Source organism: Delphinus delphis, chromosome 17 (genome assembly GCF_949987515.2).
Source record: "Delphinus delphis chromosome 17, mDelDel1.2, whole genome shotgun sequence".
Lineage (NCBI taxonomy): Eukaryota > Metazoa > Chordata > Mammalia > Artiodactyla > Delphinidae > Delphinus > Delphinus delphis.
The window spans coordinates 24,508,967-24,534,925 of record NC_082699.1 but is presented as its reverse complement, the minus strand read 5'-3'; the positions used below and the strand labels follow the sequence as shown (position 1 = coordinate 24,534,925).

The window sequence follows — 25,959 nt, the reverse complement described above, 5'->3', positions numbered from 1 at the left end:
GACAGATCCAAAAAAATATTTCTACAATTTACATCAGAGAGTGTTCTGCCTATGTTCTCTTTTAGGAGTTTTATAGTTTCAGGTCTTACATTTAGGTTTTTATTCCCTTTGAGTTTATTTTTGTATATGTGAGGAAATGTTCTAATCTCACCACTTTACATGTAGCTATCCAGTTTTCCCAGCACCACTTATTGAAAAGATTGCCTTTTTCCATTGTATATTCTTGCCTCCTTTGTCATAGATAATGACTATAGGTGTGTGGGTTTGTTGCTGGGCTCTCTCTTCTGTTCCATTGATCTATGTGTCTTTTTGTGCCAGTACTATGCTGTTTTGATTTCTATAACTTTGTAGTATAGTCTGAAGTCTGGGAGGGTGATACCTCCAGCTTTGTTCTTTTTTTCTTAAGATTGCTTTGACAACTTAGGGTCTTTTGTGGTCCCATATGAATTTAGGATTATTTGTTCTAGTTCTGTGAAAAATTTCATGGGCATTTTGATAGGGATTGCATTAAATCTATAGATTGCTTTGGGTAGTATGGCCATTTTAACAATATTATTTCTTCCAATCAAGAGCAAGGGATACCTTTCCATTTCTTTGTATCATCTTCAATTTCCTTCACCAATGTTTTATAGTTTTCAGAGTATACAGCTTTCAGCTCCTTGGTTAAGTTTATTCCTAGGTATTTTATTCTTTTTGATGCAGTTTTAAATGGGATTTTTGAACTTTCTTTTTCTGATAGTTCATTATCAGTTTATAGAAATGCAATGATTTCTTTGTATTAGTCTTGTATCCTGCAACTTAGCTGAATTCATTTATTAGCTCTACTAGTTTTGCGGTGCATATTTTAGTTCTTGGTTTTCTTGATCTTTTCATTGTTTTTTGATCTCTGTTTTATTTGTTTCATCTCTGATCTTTATTATTTTCTTCCTTCTTCTGACTTTGGGCTTTGTTTATTCTTTTTTTCTAATTCCTTTTGGTGGAGTTTAGGTTGTTTATTTGAGATTTTTCTTGTTTCTTGAGGAAAGCCTGTATCACTATAAAATTCCCTCTCAGAATGCTTTTTCTGCATCCCATAGATTTTGGAGTGTTGTGCTTCCATTTTCATCTGTCTCAAGGTATTTTCTGATTTTGTCTTTGATTTCTTCATTGATTTATTGGGGTTTTTTTTTTTTTTAGTAACATGTTGTTTAGTCTCCATGTGTTTGTTTTTTCCCATTCTTCTCTCTGGAATTGATTTCTAGTTTCATACTATGGTGGTCAGAAAAAAATGCTTGGTATAATTTTTTTTCTTCTTAATTTATTGAGACTTGTGTTGTGGCCTAGCATGTGATCTATTCTAGAGAATGTTCCATGTGCACTTGAAAAAAATGTGTATTCTGCTGTTTTTGGATGTGATGTCCTGTAGATATTTATTAAGTCCACCTGATCTAATGTATCATTTAAGACCACTGTCACCTTATTGATTTTCTGTTTGGATGATATGTCCATTGATGTAAGTGGAGTGTTAAAGTCCCCTACTATTACTGTATTATTGTCAATTTCTCTTTCTATATCTGCTGATTGCAGTAATTATAAAACAAGGGTATATTAGACAAGTTTAGTACAGATGATTGAGTTGAATCTAAAGGTTGTCAACACAAAGGTAGGAAAGCGTGATTGAGCTGAGAGTTAAGGATTAATCATATAGGAGTGGTTAGACCTTCCAGGAAAAGTGAACAGTATTTGTAAAGACCTTGCTAAAAGCAAGGAGGAAATTAGTAGCTCCTTTTCTATTCTCCAGAAGATTTTGTGTAAGATTGGTGTTACTTTTTCCTTAAATATTTGTATGAATTCATGGGTGAAGCTTACAGGCCTGGAGTATCTCTGTGGGAGAAAATTTATTTATAAATTAAATAATAATAGATGTGGGTGTATTCACACTTTTATTTTGTCTTGTATCATTTTTGGTAAATTGTGTACTAAGAAATTTATAAATTTTAAAAAATTTTTCAAATTTATTGGCATGAAGTTGTTCATTATATTATGATCTTTTTAATAACTCTAGGATATATTGATATACCCTTTTATATACTTGCAATCAATAACTTTTGCCTTCTCTATTTTTAAATCCATCTTGATAAGAGTTTGTCAATTTTATTAGCCTTTTAAAAACTTTAGTTTTGATGATATTTTCTATAATATGTTTGTTTTTATTTTATTAACATCTGTTTTGTTTATTATCTATTTCTGTCATTTATTTTTCCTTTTTGAGCATATTTTTCTGTCTCTTTTTATTCTATTTATTTTTGATTAGTGATGTGTATGGAAATTTGTAGAAATAAATTTAGAACTAGAGTGACATTATCTTCTTATGCAGAGAGTTTATGTTTGTCTCTTACTGGTAGCCAAGTTCACTAGCTGACCCAGATCACAGTAAACTAATTTTAAGAGTTGAATTTGTATTAGCCAGGTCTATTTCTAGTTCACCTTTCCTCCTGTATTGCAGCCTTTCAAAGTCCCGAACTAAAATATGATTAACCAGGACTCTCCCTCATTGTTCCCCTAACCCTGAAACAATGTCATAAATGTCCTTCAGATTTTGCCTCTCATCTGCCTCTTGCAGAATTCATGGATTGCCATAAGGGCAGCAGCCTTAATTGTTGGGCCTGTTTCTCTGGTCTTCTTTTTTGCCCAAATCTTAGACCCTTAATTTTTCTCTGCCTTTTTTATCTCTCTGATCTCTTGAAGAATTTTTTTATAATTTTGTCCATTTTTTAGATGTCACAGTTGGAAAGTTACCTTACTTTCCTCATCTATCATGAGGAAGTGAAAATTCTAAGATTTATTTCTATTTTCTCAATTTTTTTAAATGATCATTTTTGGGTTATTTTTTCTAGTATTATGTGATTTTCTTGCACCAATTATTATCACAATATTTCTATTTTACAGATAATTTCAGACTCACTGGAATTAAAATTTCTTTCTTTAAGTCTTTATCAAGTTGTGAATAGAATATAAGTTCCTTGAGGGTATGGAATCTTGTTCAATGATGTTTAACCAGCACCCTGAAGTGTGTCTAGCCCTTAGTAGGCTCTCAATGCTTTTGCAGTTAAATGAATGGAAGGAATGGAGTCACATCTTTTGTATTAAGTGGAGGATCATGAATTCTTTGTTCTTGTGCTACAGGATGATTATCACTTTTCAAATATACAATTGGATATAGCTTGATGACAATATGTAAGGACATTTTATATACAGCAAGCTTTACTTATCCATTTTGTTTGGACTTCTGGATTTTCTTTTCAGTGTATCATTCTAGTAGCTTATTTTTATTTTATCTTGAGAATTTATATAGGCAATAAATCCCTGAAAGATGAACTCACACTGTAGAGAGACAATGTCCATTTTACAAACATTTAGTTCAAATGTAAATGTATATGTCTAATTATAATGTGACTCTGATGTTTATTATCAATCCTTTCTCAGTAGGATATTGATGACGTTCTTATCTAGGAGTGCCTTAAAAGTCTCAAGCCAGTATCTTCTCTCATTGCTTTGATCTGTGCCTTTGACTCATACATGGGCCTCAGAATCTCATCTTGGCCAATTCCAGAAGTCAGGTACATTGTTGACAATCCTAAAATATAAAATTTTTTCTTTGTCTAAATTTGCTTCAAAGTTATAAGCCTTGCCAATATATAGCTCAATGTTTGTATTTTAAGCTCCACTGCTATTCTTATGTGCAAAACAAGGTCTGCTGAAAATTCACACAGTTTTCCTGAATGAATCCCTCCAGATACAAGGGCTCAGCTCAATTGGGAAAGTTTGAAGATCCTTCATAGGACCTTCAGAATTTAGGCAGAATGCCTAAATTTTTGAAGACACAGTCATAGCATTATTCATTTTTATTAAGTGTTTTGGAAAATAACATATTTACTAATCAAAAGCCCTTTCTTTCATAGCTGTATCTTATATCCCAGTACAATGTACTCTCTCCAGTTACATTCTCCTGGGTCTAGGATTGGGTTAGCTAGTTAACTGAGGAATTTTTCTAGTCATTATTTAATTCCCATCTTGAGTTATACAGGCACAAGTAATTTAAGATGACACTTGGACTCACTGTGTATAATTCTACATTTTTTAACCCAACTTGGACCCTAACCACATAATTGCAATTGTTATGCTGCAGCTATGGCATTGGTAACCTGAGCCCTAGAGGTCAGTGATTCTACCTGCTACGGGTAAATTGATAATGAGTTATTTTCATTATTGTGAAGAGTGCCAAACTGTGTACTAAATATATAAAAGCTAGTAATATCAGTTGTCTCAAGGCCAGGATTAATGTCAATGTAGAAAAACTGCTAGGAAAGGGTATGGCATCAACTTGGTATTCCCAAGAGTAACACTTATGTTCAAAGTGGTTTCATATTTGCTCCCCTTGGTCAAAGACTGGGACTTTGATGTATCATATAATCTGGATGTCTCATCTCTTGGTTTTCGCTTCTCTTGCTTTTTGAGCAGAGAATGAGTGTCTCTATCCATGGTGATGTCAGTATTGCCTGATCTTTGGCCAGGGCCTCCAGTACACATGTTATAGCAGGAGCAGTGTAAGATAATGGTCTAACATCTATGCACTGAAAAAAAATACCAGGTTCAAATCCTACCTCACCTTATTCAAGTTTTGGACAGAAGTTACCTAACCTCCCCAAGCTCCAGTATTCTCACTGGTAAAATGGAGATAATAATAATGCCTTACTCTTGGAGTTGTTGAGAGAATCAAATGAAATAATCTATATTAAGCACTTAGCACAGTGACTACTGGGCTCTCAATATATATTAATATTATTTTTGTAGAAAATCCTTTCTAAAATTGTAGATTTATTTTAAAGGACTTAAACTCAATGTTGTTGTATTAACCAAGAACCTGCTTAATTTGGAACTAAGGTTTTTTAAGATGAAAATCCTTTCTGTGGTCAAAGAGCGTGTTATAGTGCTACTTTTTGTTCACCCATGAAAGCAATTTCTGTGTTCTGCTGTAATAGACTGACCGTATTGTCTGCCTACTCTGACTGCCTTGGATATGCCAACTATGCCAAGCCTCTCTTACCTATGAATACTTCCTCACACTGCTCCCTTGCATTTCTCTCCCACAACATATTTGAGGCAGTTATCACAATACTCATGGACATTTTTCCTCTCTTTATTCTCTTTCAATAAGAATTCTTAATTGTGCAGACTCAGGATTGAGAGTGAACAAGATGCCTAAATACACACACACACACACACACACACACACACACACACACACACATTCATTCATTAATGCTCATATAATTTAATTTGGTATAGAACTCAACTGATAGACTCTTTTCCAAAGCATTAAGGACCTAAGCACTTCTTAAAAATGTAAGAGCAACCAAAATTTTTTTGAAGATTCAAATAGTACTGTCATTGATTTTTATAAACATTTTTGGAAACTGAAGGAGACATTATGTGAGGTTTTCTTTTGTCCCAGTGGATGATTGAAGAGCCATTCATTGCCCAGTCCTGACACTGCTTTTCCCCATTGGGTCTCTGTGAGAGTCACATGCTGTGGACATCTTTGAAAAGAATCTTCTGAGACTTCAGCATCTCATTTGAGTCTCCTGAATCTCACCTACCACTGTGTTGAATTCTCATCCATCACAATGAGCAACAAATTCTTAGGCACCTGGAAACTTGTCTCCAGTGAGAACTTTGATGATTACATGAAAGCTTTGGGTAAGAAATGTTCTCTGTTGTTCTAATTGAGAGGATCCTTTTTGAGAAAGATGCATGACTATTTCCTTCTAACTCCTTTTCCAGGAGTCTGGGAGTTTGCACAGGTTGAAGTACGATCCTCTTCTGGGATTAATCTTCTGTTGTGTCAATCAGATAATTTATTTGCATTTTATTTGTGGCAATTTTAATAGATTTTAACTCAGATAAGAGCTGCTTAAATGCACTAGAGTGCCCACTGATTTCAAAGGCAGTTTCATATCAATAAGGTTTTCATTCCAAACCTGGAGGAAAGAAATCTTAGAAGCTTAGTCAACCTATTTTCTGGCTTTCCTGAAAGTTAGATCTACAACAACTAAAGTGCTCATGAAATAAAGAGTTGAATATACTAAAGTTAATGGAAAACCTCTATCTAAAATTTTGATGCTTAGCTATACCAGAAGTTTTCTGTCTCTACCTCTAGGTTGTCTGTTATTACATAACTATGTGGATAAAGATTTTGTAAAAAGTGAATGCTTCATAAAGCAGGATATTCACAGTCTAGGAAAGTTACTGAAAGAAAAAGAAGTGTGTTGTGGCAGTGAACTCAAGCTCATTTACACTAACATCAGGCTTTCCTGGAGATGGAACAGTGGATGGAGATGGAAAGTCTAGTCATTAGTAGAGCAACTTTATTTGCTACTATTTCTAGAGAATTTTCCATAGATATGAGCACAAAAGTGTGAGGAGTTTTTGGAAATGTCCAGAGCTGTATAAATAAGTAGAGAGTGAAGCCAATGACCTCAGATTGCTATGCTCATCAAAGTACTTGTAATTTTACCTGTTCAGAAAGCATATAAGGTGTTCTACTTTTAGATAAAATGAGCAAAATCATGTTGTGTTGCCTGGAAAACTATGGGAACTTACGGGAATAGATCCATACCATAAGGTTGGTTAAATTTATGGACTTCACTTTATAGCCAAGGAAGAAGCAAAATACAATATAAGAAAGTCTCAATGAAAAACTTCCTAATTGTGTCATTTTCAAATTTTAGAGTGCATAAGGACACCTGGGAGTGTTGTAGATTCTTAGTCTCTATTGTAGAGGTTTAGTTTGAAAAGCATTGTCCTAAATCATATCAAATAAAAAATGATTAATCAGAATTAGAAGAAAGAGTATCATTCACAATCCTTTATTGGCTCTAACTCTTCACACTTCTTTATGTATATATAAAAGTAAATATATGTATATTTATATATAACTACCTTTTTCTTCATGTATCTCTCTCATTTGACATTTCTATTTTTCCATGTATTTCTGTAATCTTGGGTAATATAGTAATAATACTTAAGAATCTAATTTTGTTTTGTTTTCAAATGCAGAAAATTTTTTAAAAATTATTTTATTTATCTAATGATCATTTGTAATGGTACAGATCATTTTAGGGGCTACAACAAAATTTCAGAAATGAGCTTCTATCAAGGATATGGGAGGAATTCTTTTCTATATCCATAATATACTACTGAGGGAAAAAATCATAGAATAGCATGCATAAGTCATAGTCTCATTTAAAAAATATATCTACAATATTTATGCATACAAACTAAAATGTCTGAAATGATCCATACAAAACTATAAATAGTAGTTTTTAATGGAGCATGGGTTTGGATGTGGTAAAAATAGATGACTTGCACTATTTAAGCTAAACACTTTTAGCTTTAAAATCTGCAGGCATTACTTTTGTAGTAACAAAACTTAAAATATTCAAGTCCGTGGACATGTGTTTCCATTAGGTGATGAAACATGGGAGAAGGTCCTTAGCAGTAAGTGCTATTACCTGCCATCTACACAGCTGAGGCACAGCTGAGCATAAAATATGGCCACCCATAGTCCCTTTAGGTAGAGGTTCTCTTGGTCAACAAAATTCTAACAGTATCTTGATTTTCAGGTGTGGGATTAGCCACCAGAAAACTGGGAGATTTGGCCAAACCAAGAGTGATCATCAGCAAAAAAGGGGATATTATAACTATAAGAACTGAAAGTACCTTTAAAGATACAGAGATCTCCTTCAAGCTAGGCCAGGAATTTGAAGAAACCACAGCTGACAATAGAAAGGCAAAGGTAAACTTAACTGTTTCTCTTCAAATTTGGTCCAATCTACTACTTTGAGAGAGAAGATTACTCCTGCTAGTATTCAAAAGGGTAGACCACTCCCTTCTGTTGAAAAATGAACGTGCCTCATAAAACATCTGTTATGAAAATGATTCAATACTGAATGAACTGCTTCTTTACTCAACCAAAGTCCAAGCAAGTCAATTATGTAAACCTGTCTTTGCAGAGCGTTGTAACTTTGACAAGAGGCTCGTTGAATCAAGTACAGAAATGGAATGGCAAAGAGACAACAATAAAGAGAAAGTTGGTGGATGGAAAAATGGTAGTGGTAAGAGTAATTTTACTCTAAATACATAAATATAGCCATTTAAATAGAGAAAATGGTTATATTATTTTCAAAATATTCTCTTTTATTTGCAATACAAATGGATAAGAATGGCTAAGAATAAAATCAGAGTTAATGTTTGGGTGATCTTTGAACTATAAAGACTCATCTACAGGTACTTCAGGTTCAGATTCAAGAATTTAGAAATGATACAACTCATTTGTTATCTTAGAAATAACAACACCTAAAAATGATAAAAAAAAAAAAAAAGTATGGGTAAACCTCATTAATTTAGACACACAAGGAGAAAAGCAAATCTAAGTTTTAAAAGCAAAGCACATCCCCAGTCGATTGTAGAATATTTGTAGATAGCTAAGCATTTTGTTTTCAAGAATCCATGGTAACTTGGACTAAAACATGTCAACAACTCAAGCTGAGGCCATTGGAGACCTTTTGTAGTTGGCAGGTAAAAATGATGACAAAGGTTATATGAGATGACCTCTAATAATTTTTTTAAGTCTCAGGTTCTGTTCTTACTAATCAACACACACATCGACCATAGATAGATTTATGTAGTTCTTGGAACATTCTTTTCTTTAGTACAGAGGAGCGTTATCCTTAGCTCCACAGCAGATTTACATGGGGAGTAAATACCAGTATGGAGGCCCCAATACAGATCAACTGCCTGCACATCTCTTGGGGGAGGAGGAGCCATCAGTATTTTAAATGTTCCCCAGATAATGCAGATGTGCAGATAGTTTTGAAAACCACTGTTTTAGTAGATTTAAATCTGTGCCAATTATGCATGAAAACTTGCCACTTAAAAAATATACCCCTGGGGCTTCCCTGGTGGCGTAGTGGTTGAGAGTCTGCCTGCCGACGCAGGGGACACGGGTTCGTGCCCCGGTCCGGGAAGATCCCACATGCCGCAGAGCGGCTGGGCCCGTGAGCCATGGCCGCTGAGCCTGCACGTCCGGAGCCTGTGCTCCGCAACGGCGAGGCCGCGACAGTGAGAGGCCCGTGTACTACAAAAAATATATATATATATATATGCCTCTGATGTAACTTAGATCAGATTTAAAACTGTTTCCCCGGTTTCAATGGTCATGATTCCAAATTCCTGGAGACTGACATACTGATATTTTATTTCTTTCTGAGTTTAATCTTATGAGATTGCTTATAATGTCTGTTATTATTACAAATTTGCTGTCACCTAGTTTGAGTTTTAGATATTCAATTAATCTCTCTTTTTTTTTTAAGGAATGTAAGATGAAGGACGTGGTCTGCACCAGAATTTATGAGAAGGTCTGACAAAGTTGTTTCCTCATTGAAGTGATATTTGATCATTTGATGTTGGAAATCAGCTGTTTCCATTGGCGAGGCCTGACTACACTGCACTTTGTTTGTTTCCGCTTTTGTCTTAATAGATCAGATAAGCAAAGGCCTAAACGGAGGATTAATCTAAATTTCAGTGTTATTTAAACATTTTCAATTTGTATGCACGTCATTACTGTATTAAAGATTAAAGTGTGTATATTGGTCAGACCTAAAGAATGGATAATGTCATTTGATTATCTGTGAAGTTCTAACTTATGCTGTATTTTAAATATTTGAAATGATAGTAAAAGGAAGTAATAGCATAGTAAAAAGAAGTAAGTATATTGATTGGGGTAGCAAACTCAAATGCCTTCAGGGACCAGGAGAGCAATGGGTTTAGAGGATCAGAAGTGAAACAAACTAGAAGAAGGAGCTGTTTTACACTGAGGAGTCTAGCTTCAGCTAAAAAGGGCAGCTGCTACTCCAGCCAATTTAAAAACTGAGGGTTAATTTACAGACAGTGAAATTAACAGATATTAAAGATAGAGCTGTGACAAATGCATGCACCCATATAATTCTCACCCTGATCAAGATATAGTACATTTCCCTAATCCCAGAATGTTTTCTCACACTCCTTCCCAGTCAATGTCCTGCCGTGTCCCAGCTCCAACAAAAGCAAGTAGTGATTTAGTTTCTATCACCGTAGACTAGTTTTGCCTGTTCTCAAACTTCATATAAATTGGATCATACATTATGTGTTCTTTTCTGTTTGCCTTTTTAAAGTCAGCATAATGTTTTTGAAATTCATCCATATTGTTGCATGCAACATTAATTTGTTCCTTTTTATTGCTGAGTAGTATTCCATTGCATGAATATATCACAGTTTACTTATCCCTTCTTCTCTTAAGATAATTGAGTTATTTCCAGTTTTTGGCTTCTATAAATAAAGCTGCTATAAACATTCTTGTATAAGGCTGTTTGTGGAAACATGAGTTCCTTTTCTTTTGAATATTAACTAGGCATGGAATTACTGGGTCCAGCAGATTTTTGACAGGCAGGAATAGGGGACCACTCTGCCCAGGTAACAAAATTATTTCAGATATATTACATGATTGAGCAAATGAGAATATATTTTGATGTTGTTAGGAGCTAGAATTTTCCTTCTGGAAGAAGGCACATACAAGTATGACAGAGGGAAGGCAAGAAAGAACTGTGTGCAAATGGATTGGAATAGATGTAAATTCATATGTATGGATATGTGTATACACATGCATATATTTCTTAGCTCTATCTACCTTAAGAGCTTGCAAGCAAAGACATCTCAGTAGGAATGAGTACACCCAGCACTCATATCTTGGTGTCTAATATATTCTCCACTAAAAAGAATGATGGTTCCTTGGAGAAATGGCTGATTCTGATGTGAGAGCAGGGTAGGTACAACGTAAGCCTGAAATATCTTTTTATGCCAGAAATTAAGGACGCTTTCCCCAAAAATAATAGAGATATGTCACCAAAATATCAGAGTCAGCTTGAGGGTGCTCTCAATTGGACAAAACTGGGACAATTTGAGAAGTAAATAATAGAGAAAAATTGTAAATTATAGAACACGGGGAGACAAAGAAGAAACCATGAATACGTACTGGAAGAGGGAGAGAGAGAGAGAAGAAAGTATCTTCCTTACAGTAGACTGTCATAGCCTGACTGGTAAGTGTGGAAAAGGTGCTGGGATTGGAAAAATTGTCATTTTTTCAACCATCACGGTCAATATTGGCTCAGGCAAGAATTGTCAATGGAGGTAGAAGCCAGAGCAAAATTTTGATTAGGAGCAGGGTATTAGGTTGGTCTTAAAATACCTCCACACAGATTGCTTATTAGTTACAAGGGAACAAATAGTAACCATGCAGTGGAAAAACTGTGCCACCTCTTTACTGAGTAATCAAAATTAACCTGATCAACGAGGGTAGATGAAAACCATGTACCTTCAAATGTGATACACTGAGAAGGAAGCAACATGGCTTATGCAGTACTCTGGCCTGGAATCCTTATCTAGATCTAATCATGAGGAAACAGCAGACAAATTCCAAATGAGGAATGTTCTATTAAAAAGGGGAGGAGGTGTTAAATGAATTCTTCAAAAATGTCAGTGTCATAGAAGACAAAGAAAGGCTCTATGAAAATGTTCCAGATTAAATTATACTAAAAATACATGACAACTAAATGCAATAAGTTATCCCAGACTGGATCCTGCACTAGAGATAAAATAAATACTCCAAAGGACAATATTAGGTTAATTGGCAAATTGGAATATAAGTCGTAAATTAGAAGTTTACTGTGATTATGTAAGAGAATCCCCCTACTCTTGGGAAATATACACTGAACTATTTTGGAGTAATGAGCCATAAAGTATACAATTTACTCTCAAAAAATTTAGAAAAAACTGTTGGGTGTGTGACACACAATATGGACATGCATACAAAAAGAGAGCAATTGATAAAGCAAACAGGGTAAAATTTAACAACAGATAAATCTGAGTAAAAGCTGTATTTGTTCTCTTTGAATTAGTCTGATTCTTGAAATTTTATGCAAGTTTGAAGTTATTTCCAAACAATTTTGTTTAGGCTACACTTGGTCCTTCTCTGCCTCTGGGCATTCAGCCAATACGTCTGAGAGGCATCATAAGCAGGGTGGGGTTTTATTTCTTTGGCTCCAGTTAGATTAACCCACAAAAAAGGAGAGTTTAAAAACTATGGTGTGATTTTTAGAGGTTTGTGGTAATATGACTCACCATAAAAAAGTATTCCTCAATAAATATAATTGCACTATTATACAAAAATCATGAGTACTTTTGCTTTCATAACAGGAAAAGTGGAATTACACTGATAATGAGGAAAACAAAATAATTATTTCAGCAGGTGATACATATTATTAGATTTGAAAAAGATCTTCAAACAACCAGAAGAGAGGAGAGGGGAAAAAAAACCACTAGAGTTCTGTAGTATTCAAAAATAGTCTCAGAAAATAATTGTGACTCTCTAGTTGTTTTTGATATAAGCTGGTTAAGAGCGGTCAGATTGCCTAGGTCAAATTCCAATTTGCTACTTACTAGCTGTGTGTCATTGGGCAAGTTACTTCACCTCTCAGATCCTCAGTATTTTTACCTGTAAAAATAGGGTCAGTAATAGAGCATACCTCAAGGAGTGTGAATAATAAATAAGTTAATATATGTAAAGTGCTTTGAACAGTGCATGGCACAGGAAAAGCATTATAGAAGTATTTTTTGTTATTATTATTTATCTAGTAATGCACATGATGTTCAAATAGATGAGGGCTTCACGGGATCCCAAAATGAAGAGAAATTTACAGGATCTCAGAGCTGTTGATATTGCTTTGCCCACCAAGTGATTAACTTTATTAAGAATATTATTTAGGGCTTCCCTGGTGGCGCAGTGGTTGAGAGTCCGTCTGCCGATGCAGGGGACACGGGTTGGTGCCCCGGTCCGGGAAGATCCCACATGCCACTGAGCGGCTGGGCCCGTGAGCCATGGCCGCTGAGCCTGTGCGTCCAGAGCCTGTGCTCCACAACGGGAGAGGCCACAGCGGTGAGAGGCCCACGTACCGCAAAAAAAATTGAAATAAAATAAAAAAAGAATATTATTTACACAAAAGTAAAAACAATCAAAAAGCTGCAATGTCTTTTTAAGAAGTCATCAGGTAAATCTTTAGTCAAGAACTAGAAATACTATGGTCAACATGAAACCAAGACTCTCACTAGTAAAATCCAAGTGCTATGCTACTTCTAGGCATAGAAGTATATACAGAGTTATATAACAACCATTGTTATACAACTCTGCTAATCTAAGCAACTTTTTAAGATGGCAATTGATGATTATCTACTCTAACCTAAACAAGGCCTAAATAAATACATTTAATCCCAAAAGGGTAAATAACTTCTCTGATGTCATTCTCTTGGAAGTCGTTCTCTTAACAGCAGTGGTGTGCTGGAGCTAGCTCAAATTGTTTCATAAGAGCTGATAGATTTTCAGGAATTTGGCAAGCCAGTTCTTAAAACATTGGTAGGTTGAAATCACCCGTGATGCTGGGAATTCCCTGGCAGTACAGCGCTTAGGACTCTGCACTTTCACAGCCAAGGGCCCCAGGTTCACCCCTGGTCCATGAAGTAACTAAGATCCCACAGGCTGTGTGGCCAAAAAAAAAAAGAAAGAAAGAAAGGAATCAGCCATGATGGGAATATTTACACCAGGGTAAGAGGCAAAACACAACCAATTAGAGCTTTGTTTCTTGAGGAGATGGTTTTAAACACTTACTAACACCCCACTGCCTAGAAGTAGCATAGTACTTGGATTTTACTAGTGAGAGTCTTGGTTTCATGTTGACCATAGTATTTCTAGTTCTTGACTAAAGATTTACCTGATGACTTCTTAAAAAGACATTGCTGCTTAGCTTTTAGGATGATTTCTTCTAAACCAAGTGGTAGCTCTCTAAATATGGCTGCACATTAGAATCATCTGGAAGTTTTTAAACATCCCAGTATGAAGATTGCACCACAGGTCTGTTGAGTCATAATGTATGGGTGATTGATAAGTGAGACCCAAGCAACAGTATTTTTCTTAAAACACGCAGGAGATTCCAGTGTGTGGCCAGCTTGAGAACCACTGTGCCAAAGACTCCCGAAGTTAGACATTTAAGGTAGTTCCTCACATGGTTATCAATTAAAATGGAGTAAAACGTCATCAAAGTCAGGAGTACCAAATGTCCCCCATGTGACCCTAAATAACAAAAGGTAGTGAAAATACTACCATAAAAATCAACTCAGATGTAATCAAGTCCTTCGTAAGGGAAGCCAGTGTTTACCTCTTATCTTTGTTATTTCCACAGGAGGCAACATAATTGGCCATTATCCATGACATATGGAAAAATGAAGGTTTAAAAATAGCAAAACAAACAGGGAAAACAAACTGTAAAATAATGCTAAACATTCGCAAAATATAAATCATCTTTCAGCAGAATTTAGAAAGTAAGTTCAAATTACTCAGAAAATGTAATACAGGACTAAATTTTGAAATAGCATTTCTCACCTTTTACTGTCTCTTAAAAAAAAAGATCACTGATGGAATACAGAGTTCTCAGGTCCCAGTTTTCAGGGCTGGAATTTTGGCACTATTTATTGAAGCATAAAATCCTGCCGTTGGTAACTGACTTGTGCGACAGTTTTAACTGGTCTAGTAGTGCAAGGTGAATATCCCAGCACCACCAAAGAATGGTTGCTTCTGCAGTTAAAGGGTTTTGATTGAAAACTGGATCTGTGACAAGTCTAAAGTTTCACATCCATGAAGAAGACCAAATAATATCACTCCCTTGCTGAAACTCAAGACAGACATGAATTTTTTCACAATCTGTCATTTGGCATTAGTATTATTCTTGGTCTTCTATAATTGCATTTTTTCAGATTATTAATGCATCATTAATGCATATAAATTGCATTAAATAAGTTATTAATGTAGAGTAAGTTGATGATAGAGTTCAATTTTAGGATTTACAAAATAAATCATCAGAGGGCTTGTATTTCCCTGATGTAATTTGGCAACTAAAGAATACCTACTGTACTTAAATCTGTTACAAATTTCAATTTTTTATTAAAACCTATCTCATATTATGCTACATCTTATTCAAGTCCCATCTTCCTCAGCCAGATGGTACACTGTTGAAAGTAAGATACATCCTAAGCTACTTTGTATCCATGAAAGCTTCCAGAAAATTGCTAGGTCACAGAGACTATTACTAAATACCTGACTGATCTGGGAAGGTGCAGGTATTTATTGGATATTTCATGTGTTAGAGAAACAATGGGAGTGTAATAGCAGGAATCCTGCAACTGTAGTAGAAAAACATGGATTTGAACCATGACTTTGCTACTTAGAACCTGTGTGGCATTCTGTCACAAAGTCTAACTTGCAATTTCCTAATGTGTACAATGGGGGCAATAATGGCTACCCCACACATTTGATATGGGAGGACAAAATATGATGCATGTGAAAGTGCTTTGTACCTAAAATATTATCATGTCTATTCTTACATAACACATAAATATGAATCCTTATATTCAGCACATAGGTTTTTTGGAGTTTTTTGTTTTTGTGTAAGAGTGTTCCAAATAATGACTGTATATAAAACCTTTTCTATTTATCAGGTTCCTAAATGATTAGTTGTTAAGAAATAGTGAATAAAGTCAAATATATTACATTACACTCTTGATACATTCCACTAATAAAAGGAAACAAAATAGATAATACGCTTCATCTGAAGTCATTGGCTTGGATCCTTGTTCCATTTCCCCACAGCTGGGTGACCTTGGTAACTCATTTACCATTGCATAGCCCCAGTTTCTCCATCTTTAAAAGGGAGTCTGATCTGGCTGCTCTCTAAGATCGTAATTATTTCTAAATTTTATATCATTTTATCTAATATATTGATAATTGGCTATTAATAGTCAAATAACCTTATTATGTTTGCAGTTATTTTAATATTATAGCTACCCACTTCCCAAACTTCTAAAAGTTCCATGTGGACAGAGATAAGCATTTTATATTTTTTCCCTTTCCCATCCCACCTTATTTCCCATCCGATAGATTCTTTATCATCTTTCAAGTGATATCAATCCCATGCTATTTTCTCTGAACTGTCTCAAAGGAGGAGAATTCAATAACCCCCTCCACTGTGTTACACTGCAATATAGCAATGTATTGACATCTACAGTTCTAGACTGAGAGCTCAATTGAAGAAATTTTTAATTTAAAATATTTTGATTCTAAAAATTTCCAGGCCACAGTGTTTGACTCCTAGAAGAGGCTTTGTAAATGTTTGCTGAATAAAATAAATGAATGATTGAGTACAACTTCGCCAATTCTGACCACAGTCTTCTGCACACAGAGGCTCCAATCCATGCTGAGATTGAAAATAAACAGATGGTTAGATGTTTACCCAGATTAGTCAAGGTAAATCCTTTTCCTAGGAATTTTACAGACAATGAAAAACGACGAGATGCCACTATAATGTGCTGTCACATCTAACTTTCCCTCCTTTCCTCTTGAAATGGCTAGGTCTGGAGTGTTAAACTATAAACAGGAAATCTGTCTGCTTCTCTGTTTCTCTGGTAAGTCACATGCATAACCCAGAGATAGTTAAATACCTGACTTAACAGATTTCCTGTTAAATTCCTGATTCCACAGGAAAGCCAATGGATTTTCTCGTTCAGAAATCACAAAAGACAGGGGAGTCCATGAAATAGTCATATGATTAAGATTTATTTCCACTTGTAACATGGAGCAGTGATTAGAACTACCATTTTCAATTGCACCCTCAGTACTTATCATGTAGAGAATTCATGTTGATTTTAGATTTTGGAATTGTTGATGAGAGTACAAAAACATTTGAGTGGAAAGCACACAGGAAATAGTCAGAAAAGCCCAGAAGAAAAAACTTCTTTCAGCTTTCTGTGTATTTGGAAACTGTGCTTATAGCTCATTGAATCTACAGTTCCTGCAGGATTCATCAGAGACCCACTCAGTCTTCCTGCTGATTTATATCTGTTTTGCTGAGTCGGCTGGGAGGTGTGTGAGATCACTTTTAGTCAGACCATTCTACTGCCAGCAAATGTCTAAATTGAAGCATCTTTGCCTCCTTTGGGTACAAACTCTCTGTTCATCCATAGGTAGTTTGTGGGAATTGGAGAGAGGGTATTTGAAATAACCTCCATGTGAACAGAAAGGAAGATAAATCTATTTTTGGAGAGTAGAAAGTAGTAGAAAAAAGGCAATATCATCAAATATTCAACTGGGTCTATCACTATTTGCAGTATTTACTCGGAAAGTAAAAGTATGATTCATAAACCACAAAAATACTAAATTATTTCCCCCACTCAGCTTTATTGATCCCAATGAATATAGTGAAAAAATTATAGAAAAACTCTCTCTTCACAGTAATCACTAACAACAACGTGTTAGACACCACCTTACACAAGCGAATCACAATCTAAATTCAAGAGGTGGAGTCGTTTATTCAACAAACATTACTACTGAAGAAAGATGAATGAGCAAAGGTCCTGCCTACAAGTAACAATTCAGTGAGTGGTGAGCCAGGTGAGAAGGGGAGAACAGACACCTGTTAAGGGAAGTCAATTGAGACCAAAAAATAAAATTTTCATGAGTTTTATGTTGTTCTTTGAGGATAGGTCTAAAGAAGGTAGTTGATATTATTTTCTTATGCATGAATGTTGAGTGGTCCTCTGCTCTATCATCCATTCTCCTTCATTAAGAATTATACCTGAAGGGCAAAGAAGACTCCTTAGAGGTTGTATCATTCCATTTCTTTAGCCTGGGCATTCACAACACAATTTAAATCAACATTTCCCTTATGACTGCTAGGTGATGACTGCTGGGCCCAATATGCTGAGTGAGTTAGCTGCCTGCCTAGTGATCAAAGACCGGGATGCCACAGGGTCTTTAACCTGCTTTGCTGGCAGTCTCATTGCCAATCACGACCAAGCAGATCTGGCAAGAACAGGGCTAAGGGAAATCTTCCTGGGTTAAAAGAAGACATCAAGTAGTTCCCGTTTTTTGGTAAAGTAGAAACCCTTATGACACTCAGTGTGAGTCTTTTCTGTTTTTACCAACTTATGTTGGTCTGGGAAGCCACTTAAATGCTAAAGTCAAATTCTACTTTTTCTTTTTAAATAGTCTACATCATTAGTAAAAGACAGTAATTGAAAGAGTCTGAAGAAGGCTGAAACAATATATCAAGATATATTTTAACTTTTTAAAAAAGAATTTAATTAAAACTTACACCTGCAGCCTTACCCTAAGTACATTAATAGGATAGGTTCTAGAAATGAAAACAAATCCTATTTAAAGAACAATGCAGAGTAAGTTTGTTTAGCTGGTATTTTTCAGTGTTCAAAAAAAATAATTTTCTTTTATGTCTATTGCCAAGCATCCCCAGAAGTAAAGGTAAGATTTCTTTCTGTTCGTGCCTTAGAGTTTAAAGCAGAGCGCAAATAACTTGACAGGACCCACAACACTGTGAAGAGCAGGTCCTGAGCACTCAGATGATTTAGTTCCTTATTACCAAACGAATCAAAGCACTTCCTCCAGTGATGTTATATCAATGTTGTTAAAAGATGAACTGAAGCATACTAAAATTTTTAAGAGTTTATTTGAGCAAAAGTAGATTCCAACTGGGTAGCACCAAACAGGAAGTGGCTAGGAGCCCTCCACCAATAGGAGATAAGAGAGAAGACCTGGAAGCAAAACAAGGAAAGTACTTGATTGGCTATAGCTTAAGCAGTTGCCTTCTTGGGAAAAGCCCAGTTGGCTGTTTGTGATGGGTTGTCCTTAGGTTCCCTTAGGTTCAAATTTCTTAACCTTGAGGTGTTTACAGACTTAGCATTTGGTTTGCTTACATGGGCTGCCAAGGCATCAGAACCACATCAATCAGTTAAGTTAACAATCTATATGGAATGAAGGGGAGAGAAAAAAAATAATTTAAAATGAATTAAGGTGTTTTTAATAGTTCTTTTGGGGAAATTTGTGAAAATTTCTCTCACTTCTCCTAAGTTACATAAAGAGCAATTTCAGTAGATAATTACTCCCTTTTCTACTTTACTCTATGTAAAAAAAGTTCAGTAATATTTGTTGAGCTTCTAGTATGAACTAGGCACTATTCTTAGTGCATTGGATACAGAGTCCCATTTTATTCTCACAATAACCTAAAAAGTAGGTCCTTTTAAAGAATTCCTGCTTTACAATAGAGCCACTGAGGCACAGAGTGGTTGAGACGTTGTTCAAGGTCGTGCAGCTAGTAAGTAGTGGGTCAGGTCTGCTTCGTTAAAGTTAGTGCTTACAACTACCAAGCATACAGCCACGTACCAGGTTTCTCTCATTTGCCTATCAAATATGATTATTAAAATTACATTTTTTTAGTTAATTTAAGCTAAGCTGAGCTATAAAAGAGTTTAAAATAACTTAAGCTGAGCTATTAAAAACACTTACTTTAAAAAATGTGTATTATTTGACACTTTCCACTTCTAGGAACTTAGTGTAAGAAAATTTGCAAAGATGTACCAGTGAGGAAGATAAAAGAAAAACCAGATTTTTAAAACACTTGAGTGAGTTAGTATAATAGAATATTACATAGCAATTTAAAATAATAGACATAGGTCTACAATTACCGACATGGAAAGTTGACCTCAACATATTACTGAGTGAAGAAAGGTTACAACATAGCATGTGTAGTTTTATCCCATTTTTGGAAATAATATATATACTAGCTGTAAATATGTGTATATAGTGATTATATTAGCAAATGTTTATTAACTGTTTATTGTCATACACTAAGCTATATGTTTTATAGGTAATAATTTGTGTAAATCTTCAAAACAACCTTAGGGGATAGGTACTATTTTTGTTCCCATTTTATAGATGGGGGAAAAGTGAAAGATTGAATAACTTGCCCAAGAATATGAAGAAAGTATGAGTGCTCACAGAAAGTGTTAACTGTTTATTTCTGGATGATAGAATTGGGGGAGGTGGGACTCGAGCATAATTTTCTGTATTTTAATTTTCCCCAAATGAATATTAATTTTTGATATTTCAGAAAAATATTTTTATTTTGAGAAAAAGATTTTGTTGGCTAATTTGATTAGTCTTCTAATTTGATTACTCTTACAGACATCACAGGAAACTTTTACTAACACCGGATGACCTCTGGTAAACAGAGCTAGCCACAATAACCCATTTCCTCTACTGGGTACCAAACTATAGCCTCCCTGATCATGGCTGTGACATGAAAACAGCACTTCATAGATAGGTCAAGGGAAACGTTTAATGACTTTGTATATTACAGCAGTTTTTCAACTTGTGGTCAGTTTGGAAGTTGCTCTTTCCACCCCATTCAGAGCGGTAGCAAAGTCACTGGCCCCTAGAGTCAGATGAAGTGTTGAAAGGTAGAGGCCATCTCAGCAAGGAACCAACTGTTGGCCTGCATCCCACAATGTGTTTTGGAGGCTTAGGGAACCTCTTTCAGTTCTGTGCAGTTAGGAACAGAGATAGCAAAAGCTATGGAATATACTTGGTGAAGACTCTGTACTAGACCTTTGAGCAATTAACGATTGAGAATTTGCCACGTGTTAAAAATCCCCATACACGGAAGTAATCATTCTAGGGCAATAAAGCCTAACGTTAAGCTTGAAATGGATTTGGGTGCCAGCAACAGCTACCAGTTTGGATACAAATTGCCCCATCACACAGACCTCACACTCAGCTAAGAGCCTCAAGGAGTCTTTGTAAAGGAAATAGAAAACAAATGATAGAACCAAACGATTCAGTATTTTTGTTTTCCTGTATCTTCCTTATTAATGATTTTTAAAACTTTACAATAAACAAAAGGCTAGGGTTGAGTTCTCACTCTACAGCTGAGATTCACTCACAAAGCAAGTTTGTTTCTGATTTTCTTTTTTAAATATAAAACAGCAAACTAAAGGATCCCATCAGTTATTGGTGTAAGTAGATATTTAACTATATGTTCCCCTATAGGTAATTTTGACCAAAATCCTGGTTATACAAGTGGAGTGACTAGGTAAGCAGCAAATCTTAGAGAATTTACCTGAACAATGTTTATGCCTGTTTAGCTTTATTACAAATTACAACAGCACGTTTTCAGGAGTGATTATTTTGGAAGTCAACGAAGAGCCTAGATTATTTTGGAAGTCAACGAAGAGCCTTTGTCTCAAAAAAAAAAAAATGTGCAACAGTTGCGCATTTGAATTGGCTCAGCAACAGCTACATAGCATAGGCCTATACCTTTATAGAATTATGACAGTATTTCAAGAATTTCACTATCTGCTCTTTGTTTGGAGTTATTTATTATAAAGTTATTTTCTTCTTGACTTCTCTACCCCTTTTGAGAGCCAACTTTTACAAAATTGACCTTAGTAACATGGAAAATTATTCTGAACAATGCATAATATCATGGCAGGCTACCAAATCACTGTGGAAATGCCAGAAGGAAGTCATTTCGTTCTAAATGTGAACGACAAGGATGTTAGTTCACAATGTCCAATCAAGACATGTTATACTAGTGTCCCAAGAGAATACTCCTTAAATATGGCTAAAGTCACAGGAACTAATGATCTTATCACCACTGGATCAGTTCCCAGTTGGCAAAATATGGACTGGTTCTTTTACAAACTGAATTTTCTGAGTTTGTTACGGTGTAGGTAGAAGATCATGAATGGGGCTGGCATGTTCTTAGTTAGACCACAATTTCTTCTATGTACCTCTTGCGCCAGATTTACTGCCTAGGAAATAGGCTCAGTTAAGAACAACAAGCCATGGTCAGATACTTAACATTATTAGTAGAAAGCTTTCTTATGTTACTATTACATTAAGTCATTTCACCAATATGGTACCAAGATACAAGGATGACAGACAGAAAGGCTCTGTCTTCATCACTTCCCTCACCTGTGTTACCTCCTCCCATTTCTTCATTCTCCTTGATCCATTGCTACTCAACGTGCAGTCTAGGGACCAGCAGTATGAGCATCCCCTGGGAGGTTTTAGAAATGCAGGATCTCAGATCCCATCCAGATCTACTGAATCAGAATCTGCATTTAACAAGATCTTCCAGGTGATTCCTGTGCACAGGAAAGTATACAGGACATCCTTCTAAAGATATATTTTGTGCTGCTGACAGTTAAGGAAACTCAAGATGTTAATCTCTTTTGATACTTTCATTTCTACAGCTCCACTATCATCCAAGAAATTAACAATCTAAAATCAATCCTCTTCCCTCAAGCTAAAATAAGACAACTAAATAACAACCAACATTTGTTTAAGCCTTTACAATCTACAAAATACTTTCATAATAATATCCACTTGACGCTTGCAGCATCCTTGAGAGACAGGCAAGTGTTACAATTCTCATTTTATAAATTTTAGGAAATTATAATGGTTTGATGTTAAGCGACATGCTCCAAGTCACACACAACTGGTTTTCTGACTTCAAGTTTAGTGCTCCTTTTGCTAGTGCACCATGATGATTGAGCAAAAGAACTAAAAACAAAGGGCAGGGGAGGAGACTAAGTCTAGAACATAAAGTAGATGTAGAAGTCACTGGAAAAAAAGTTGTTGGAAAATTGATTATGTAATTTATAGCCACCTTGTCTAAGATTTCATCCACCTATGATGGGGACTTATAAACAAATCTATTAGACTTTCTTAAAGATATTCAGTCTCTTCCTGATTAGAAGCTAAACATAATCACGAACAAGGGGAAACAGGAAAACAAGCTATGTTCACGTAAGTGCTTTCCCTGCTAGCAATTCTCACCAAGTGCATCAGCAGGAACAAGCTGGAAGGTAGGCAGGTCAAATTGTAGCTTTACCATAAATCCTCTAGGAAATTTTTGGCACCCTTTTCCACCCAGTCCATATCAGTTTCACATCAGTCAGTCAGATATGATATGACCACCATGTTTTCTGAAGAGATTTCTTTTTCGGCTAAAGTCACCTTTGATTTATATATATTTTTGCCTTTGTCCAAATTTTTCCAAACATATATTACCCTTCCAAAACAGGAAACTTGCAGCTTCACTTTTTGGAATTTCTTCATTAGGAAAAGACAAGCCAGTTTTTCCAGGAAGAGTTTCTCTGTCAAAGCCATTGCCATGCCTGGTCACCGGCCTTCACATGCTGACAGCACATTTCCCGCCATGTAAGAACTGCACACAGCTCACAGGGAAAGGTGAAATGCTTCCCTGGAAGTGATAACCTCTTTGCCCAAGGGTTCGGTTTCAAATTGTATGTACATCTTGGGCAGATGATCCATGAAAAGAGAAAGAATTAGAGCATCTTTGAAAAAAAATTTCATCACCAAATCTCGTTAGGTTTTTCTCCTGAGAGTTTCAGGGTGAAAGGTGACTTGACAATTTAGGAAGTTCCCTAATAAGTTTGGGAATCAAGCAAACCGTTTTGATACAATTTTCAAAATGTTTTCCTCAATATTTGAAGAAAAGGTCAGCACACAGAGGGAGTGGTCAAGATTCCAAACCATGTCTTAAGCATCTGTTCTGTAAGTGAAGGGTTGCATTGAAAGCACGGAAGGGCTGACGCATAGCAATGTGCTCCCACGATGGGATTTCCCGATATAGCTGCTCAGGACTCCCTGGGGATTCGAGCTGGATGAGAGCCCTATACCCGACATGGAGAAAACAATCCTGCTTTAAATCCAGCAGAACTAGGAAATGGGTAATTTTTCCAGTTATAAAGTAAACACATCCCCAGCTAAATATGGGAGAGATAGCACGTCCATTAAATTAAAGTGAGCTCTGTTTTAGGGATACAGTTAAAAACTGGCAACAGCCACGATTACCTAAATAAGCTTAAGATGAATCATATTCTAGTACTTTTGCTCTTTACATTTCAGTAATTTGATCTATACATTTCTGAAATGTCTAGTGGCTTCTATGTGTATATGTTCTTTCTTGGCCATCAGATTTTAATACTTGGTCTATTTTAAAATTCTATTATTTAACTACTTCAAAAAATAATGGAAGCTACAGTGAACATGAGGCAACTTGGGTAACAATTCTAAACCATGGAGACTTTTCAGAGACTCATGAAGCAAACAAATGTATTGGTTCTTATTGGTAACCTTACTACATACACTGCACATGCCAACATATTCTCTGCCCAGGACTTTTGTTTTTTTCTGTCTAGAATTCTCTTCTCCCTCCTCTTTCTGAGTCTGGTATCTTCTCCAGATCTCTGCCTTAATGTTATCCTTTAGAGAGGTCTTCCTGGACCACCTTATATAAAGTCAATGCCCCCTTTTTATTCTTCATCGGAATATACCATTTATTTATTTTATGGCATTTATCATTATCTGTTATTACATGTCTTGTTTACTGGTTTATTGCCTTTCTCTCTCAGCAGCATGCAGTCTCAAGAGCAGGAATCTTGTCTTCCTGTATCATCCTTGCATATACAGCTTCCAGTCCAGAACAGAGTAGGTGCTCAATAAATGTATGTTGAATGAATGAATAGACGTTTGACTTTTTCTACTCTGTTTAGCCCTACTATCAAGGCTTTAAAGAATTCCTGGCTCCATTTTCTTTATCATTCTATTAACCTAACCCAAATTTTTCATCAAAAATATCTTTTAGCTACACATACATAATATTACACAACATGACCATTTTGGCCGGAGAAGAATCTCCTGAATTTGAGAAACAGCCAGTCCTCTTGATTCTGAAATCTGACCTAAAAATGGAAAGAGCCACCTTTCTCCAAGAGATAAGATTGTTAATTTAAAAATTAGCATTTGGGGCTTCCCTGGTGGCGCAGTGGTTGAGAGTCCGCCTGCCGTTGCAGGGGACACGGGTTTGTGCTCCGGCCCAGGAGGATCCCACATGCCGCGGAGTGGCTGGGCCCGTGAGCCATGGCCACTGAGCCTGCGCGTCCGGAGCCTGTGCTCCGCAACAAGAGAGGCCACAGCAGTGAGAGGCCCATGTACCGCCAAAAAAAAAAAATTAGCATTCACTTTTTAACCACTGCTACAATCAATGGCAAAAAAGTCAACTATTTTTCAAAATATGGCTAACTCCATGGTTTAGTTGATTTTAAAGAATATTTCACTAATTTTAAAACTTTGATCCAAGATTCATCAACTTATTTTGATTAAAACTTATCATGAGGGGTCATTTTAATGTTGAGGGCAACTCTTCTGTAAGAGAAAATTCTTTTCTCCCAAAGAGGGTTAAGAAGAATAAATTGAGACAAGTATTTGAAACATGATTTCCATGTTCCAGAATACACTGACATACAGGGAATTCTGAACTTGAGTCTGTGAACAATACTTCTGAGTTTCGGGACCAGAAGCATTTTGAGATTTTGGAGTCAAATTTCTGCAGAAAGCTCTGGAGGAGCAGGGGAAACGCTTTAGAACATCTTTAAATTAATTAACCACTTTGAGAATGTTTTCTTTACTCACAATTTAGAAGTAGTATTTTATACATAGTAGTGTGTATATGTTAATCCCAGCCTCCTAATTTATCTCTCCCCGATCTCCCTTTCCCTTTGATAACCATAGATTTGTTTTCCATGTCTGTGAGTCTCTTTTTGTTTTGGAAATAAGTTCATTTGTGTCTTTCTTTTTTTCCTTTTAGATTTCACATATAAGTGATATCATACGATATTTGTCTTTTTCTGTCTGGCATAACATATACACACTACTATGTATAAAATAAATAACCAACAAGGACCTACTGTATAGCAGAGGGAACTATAATCAATATTATGTAATACCCTATAAGGGAAAATAATCTGAAAAAGAATATACATATATGAAACACTGAATCGCTGTGCTATATACCTGAAACATACAATATTATAAATCAACTATAATTCAATAAAATTATT

General features: G+C 35.7%; 1 protein-coding gene across 1 annotated transcript; it reads left to right on the top strand.

Annotated features, from left to right (window-relative positions):
• The first annotated feature begins 5,629 nt into the window (after positions 1–5,629).
• LOC132440216 (myelin P2 protein) lies at positions 5,630–9,689 on the top strand. The gene is made up of 4 exons (XM_060035189.1): positions 5,630–5,739; positions 7,665–7,837; positions 8,055–8,156; positions 9,414–9,689. The coding sequence occupies exons 1-4, from the start codon at positions 5,667–5,669 to the stop codon at positions 9,462–9,464; spliced, it is 399 nt and encodes a 132-aa protein (XP_059891172.1). The 5' UTR covers positions 5,630–5,666; the 3' UTR covers positions 9,465–9,689.
• Positions 9,690–25,959: the final 16,270 nt, after the last annotated feature.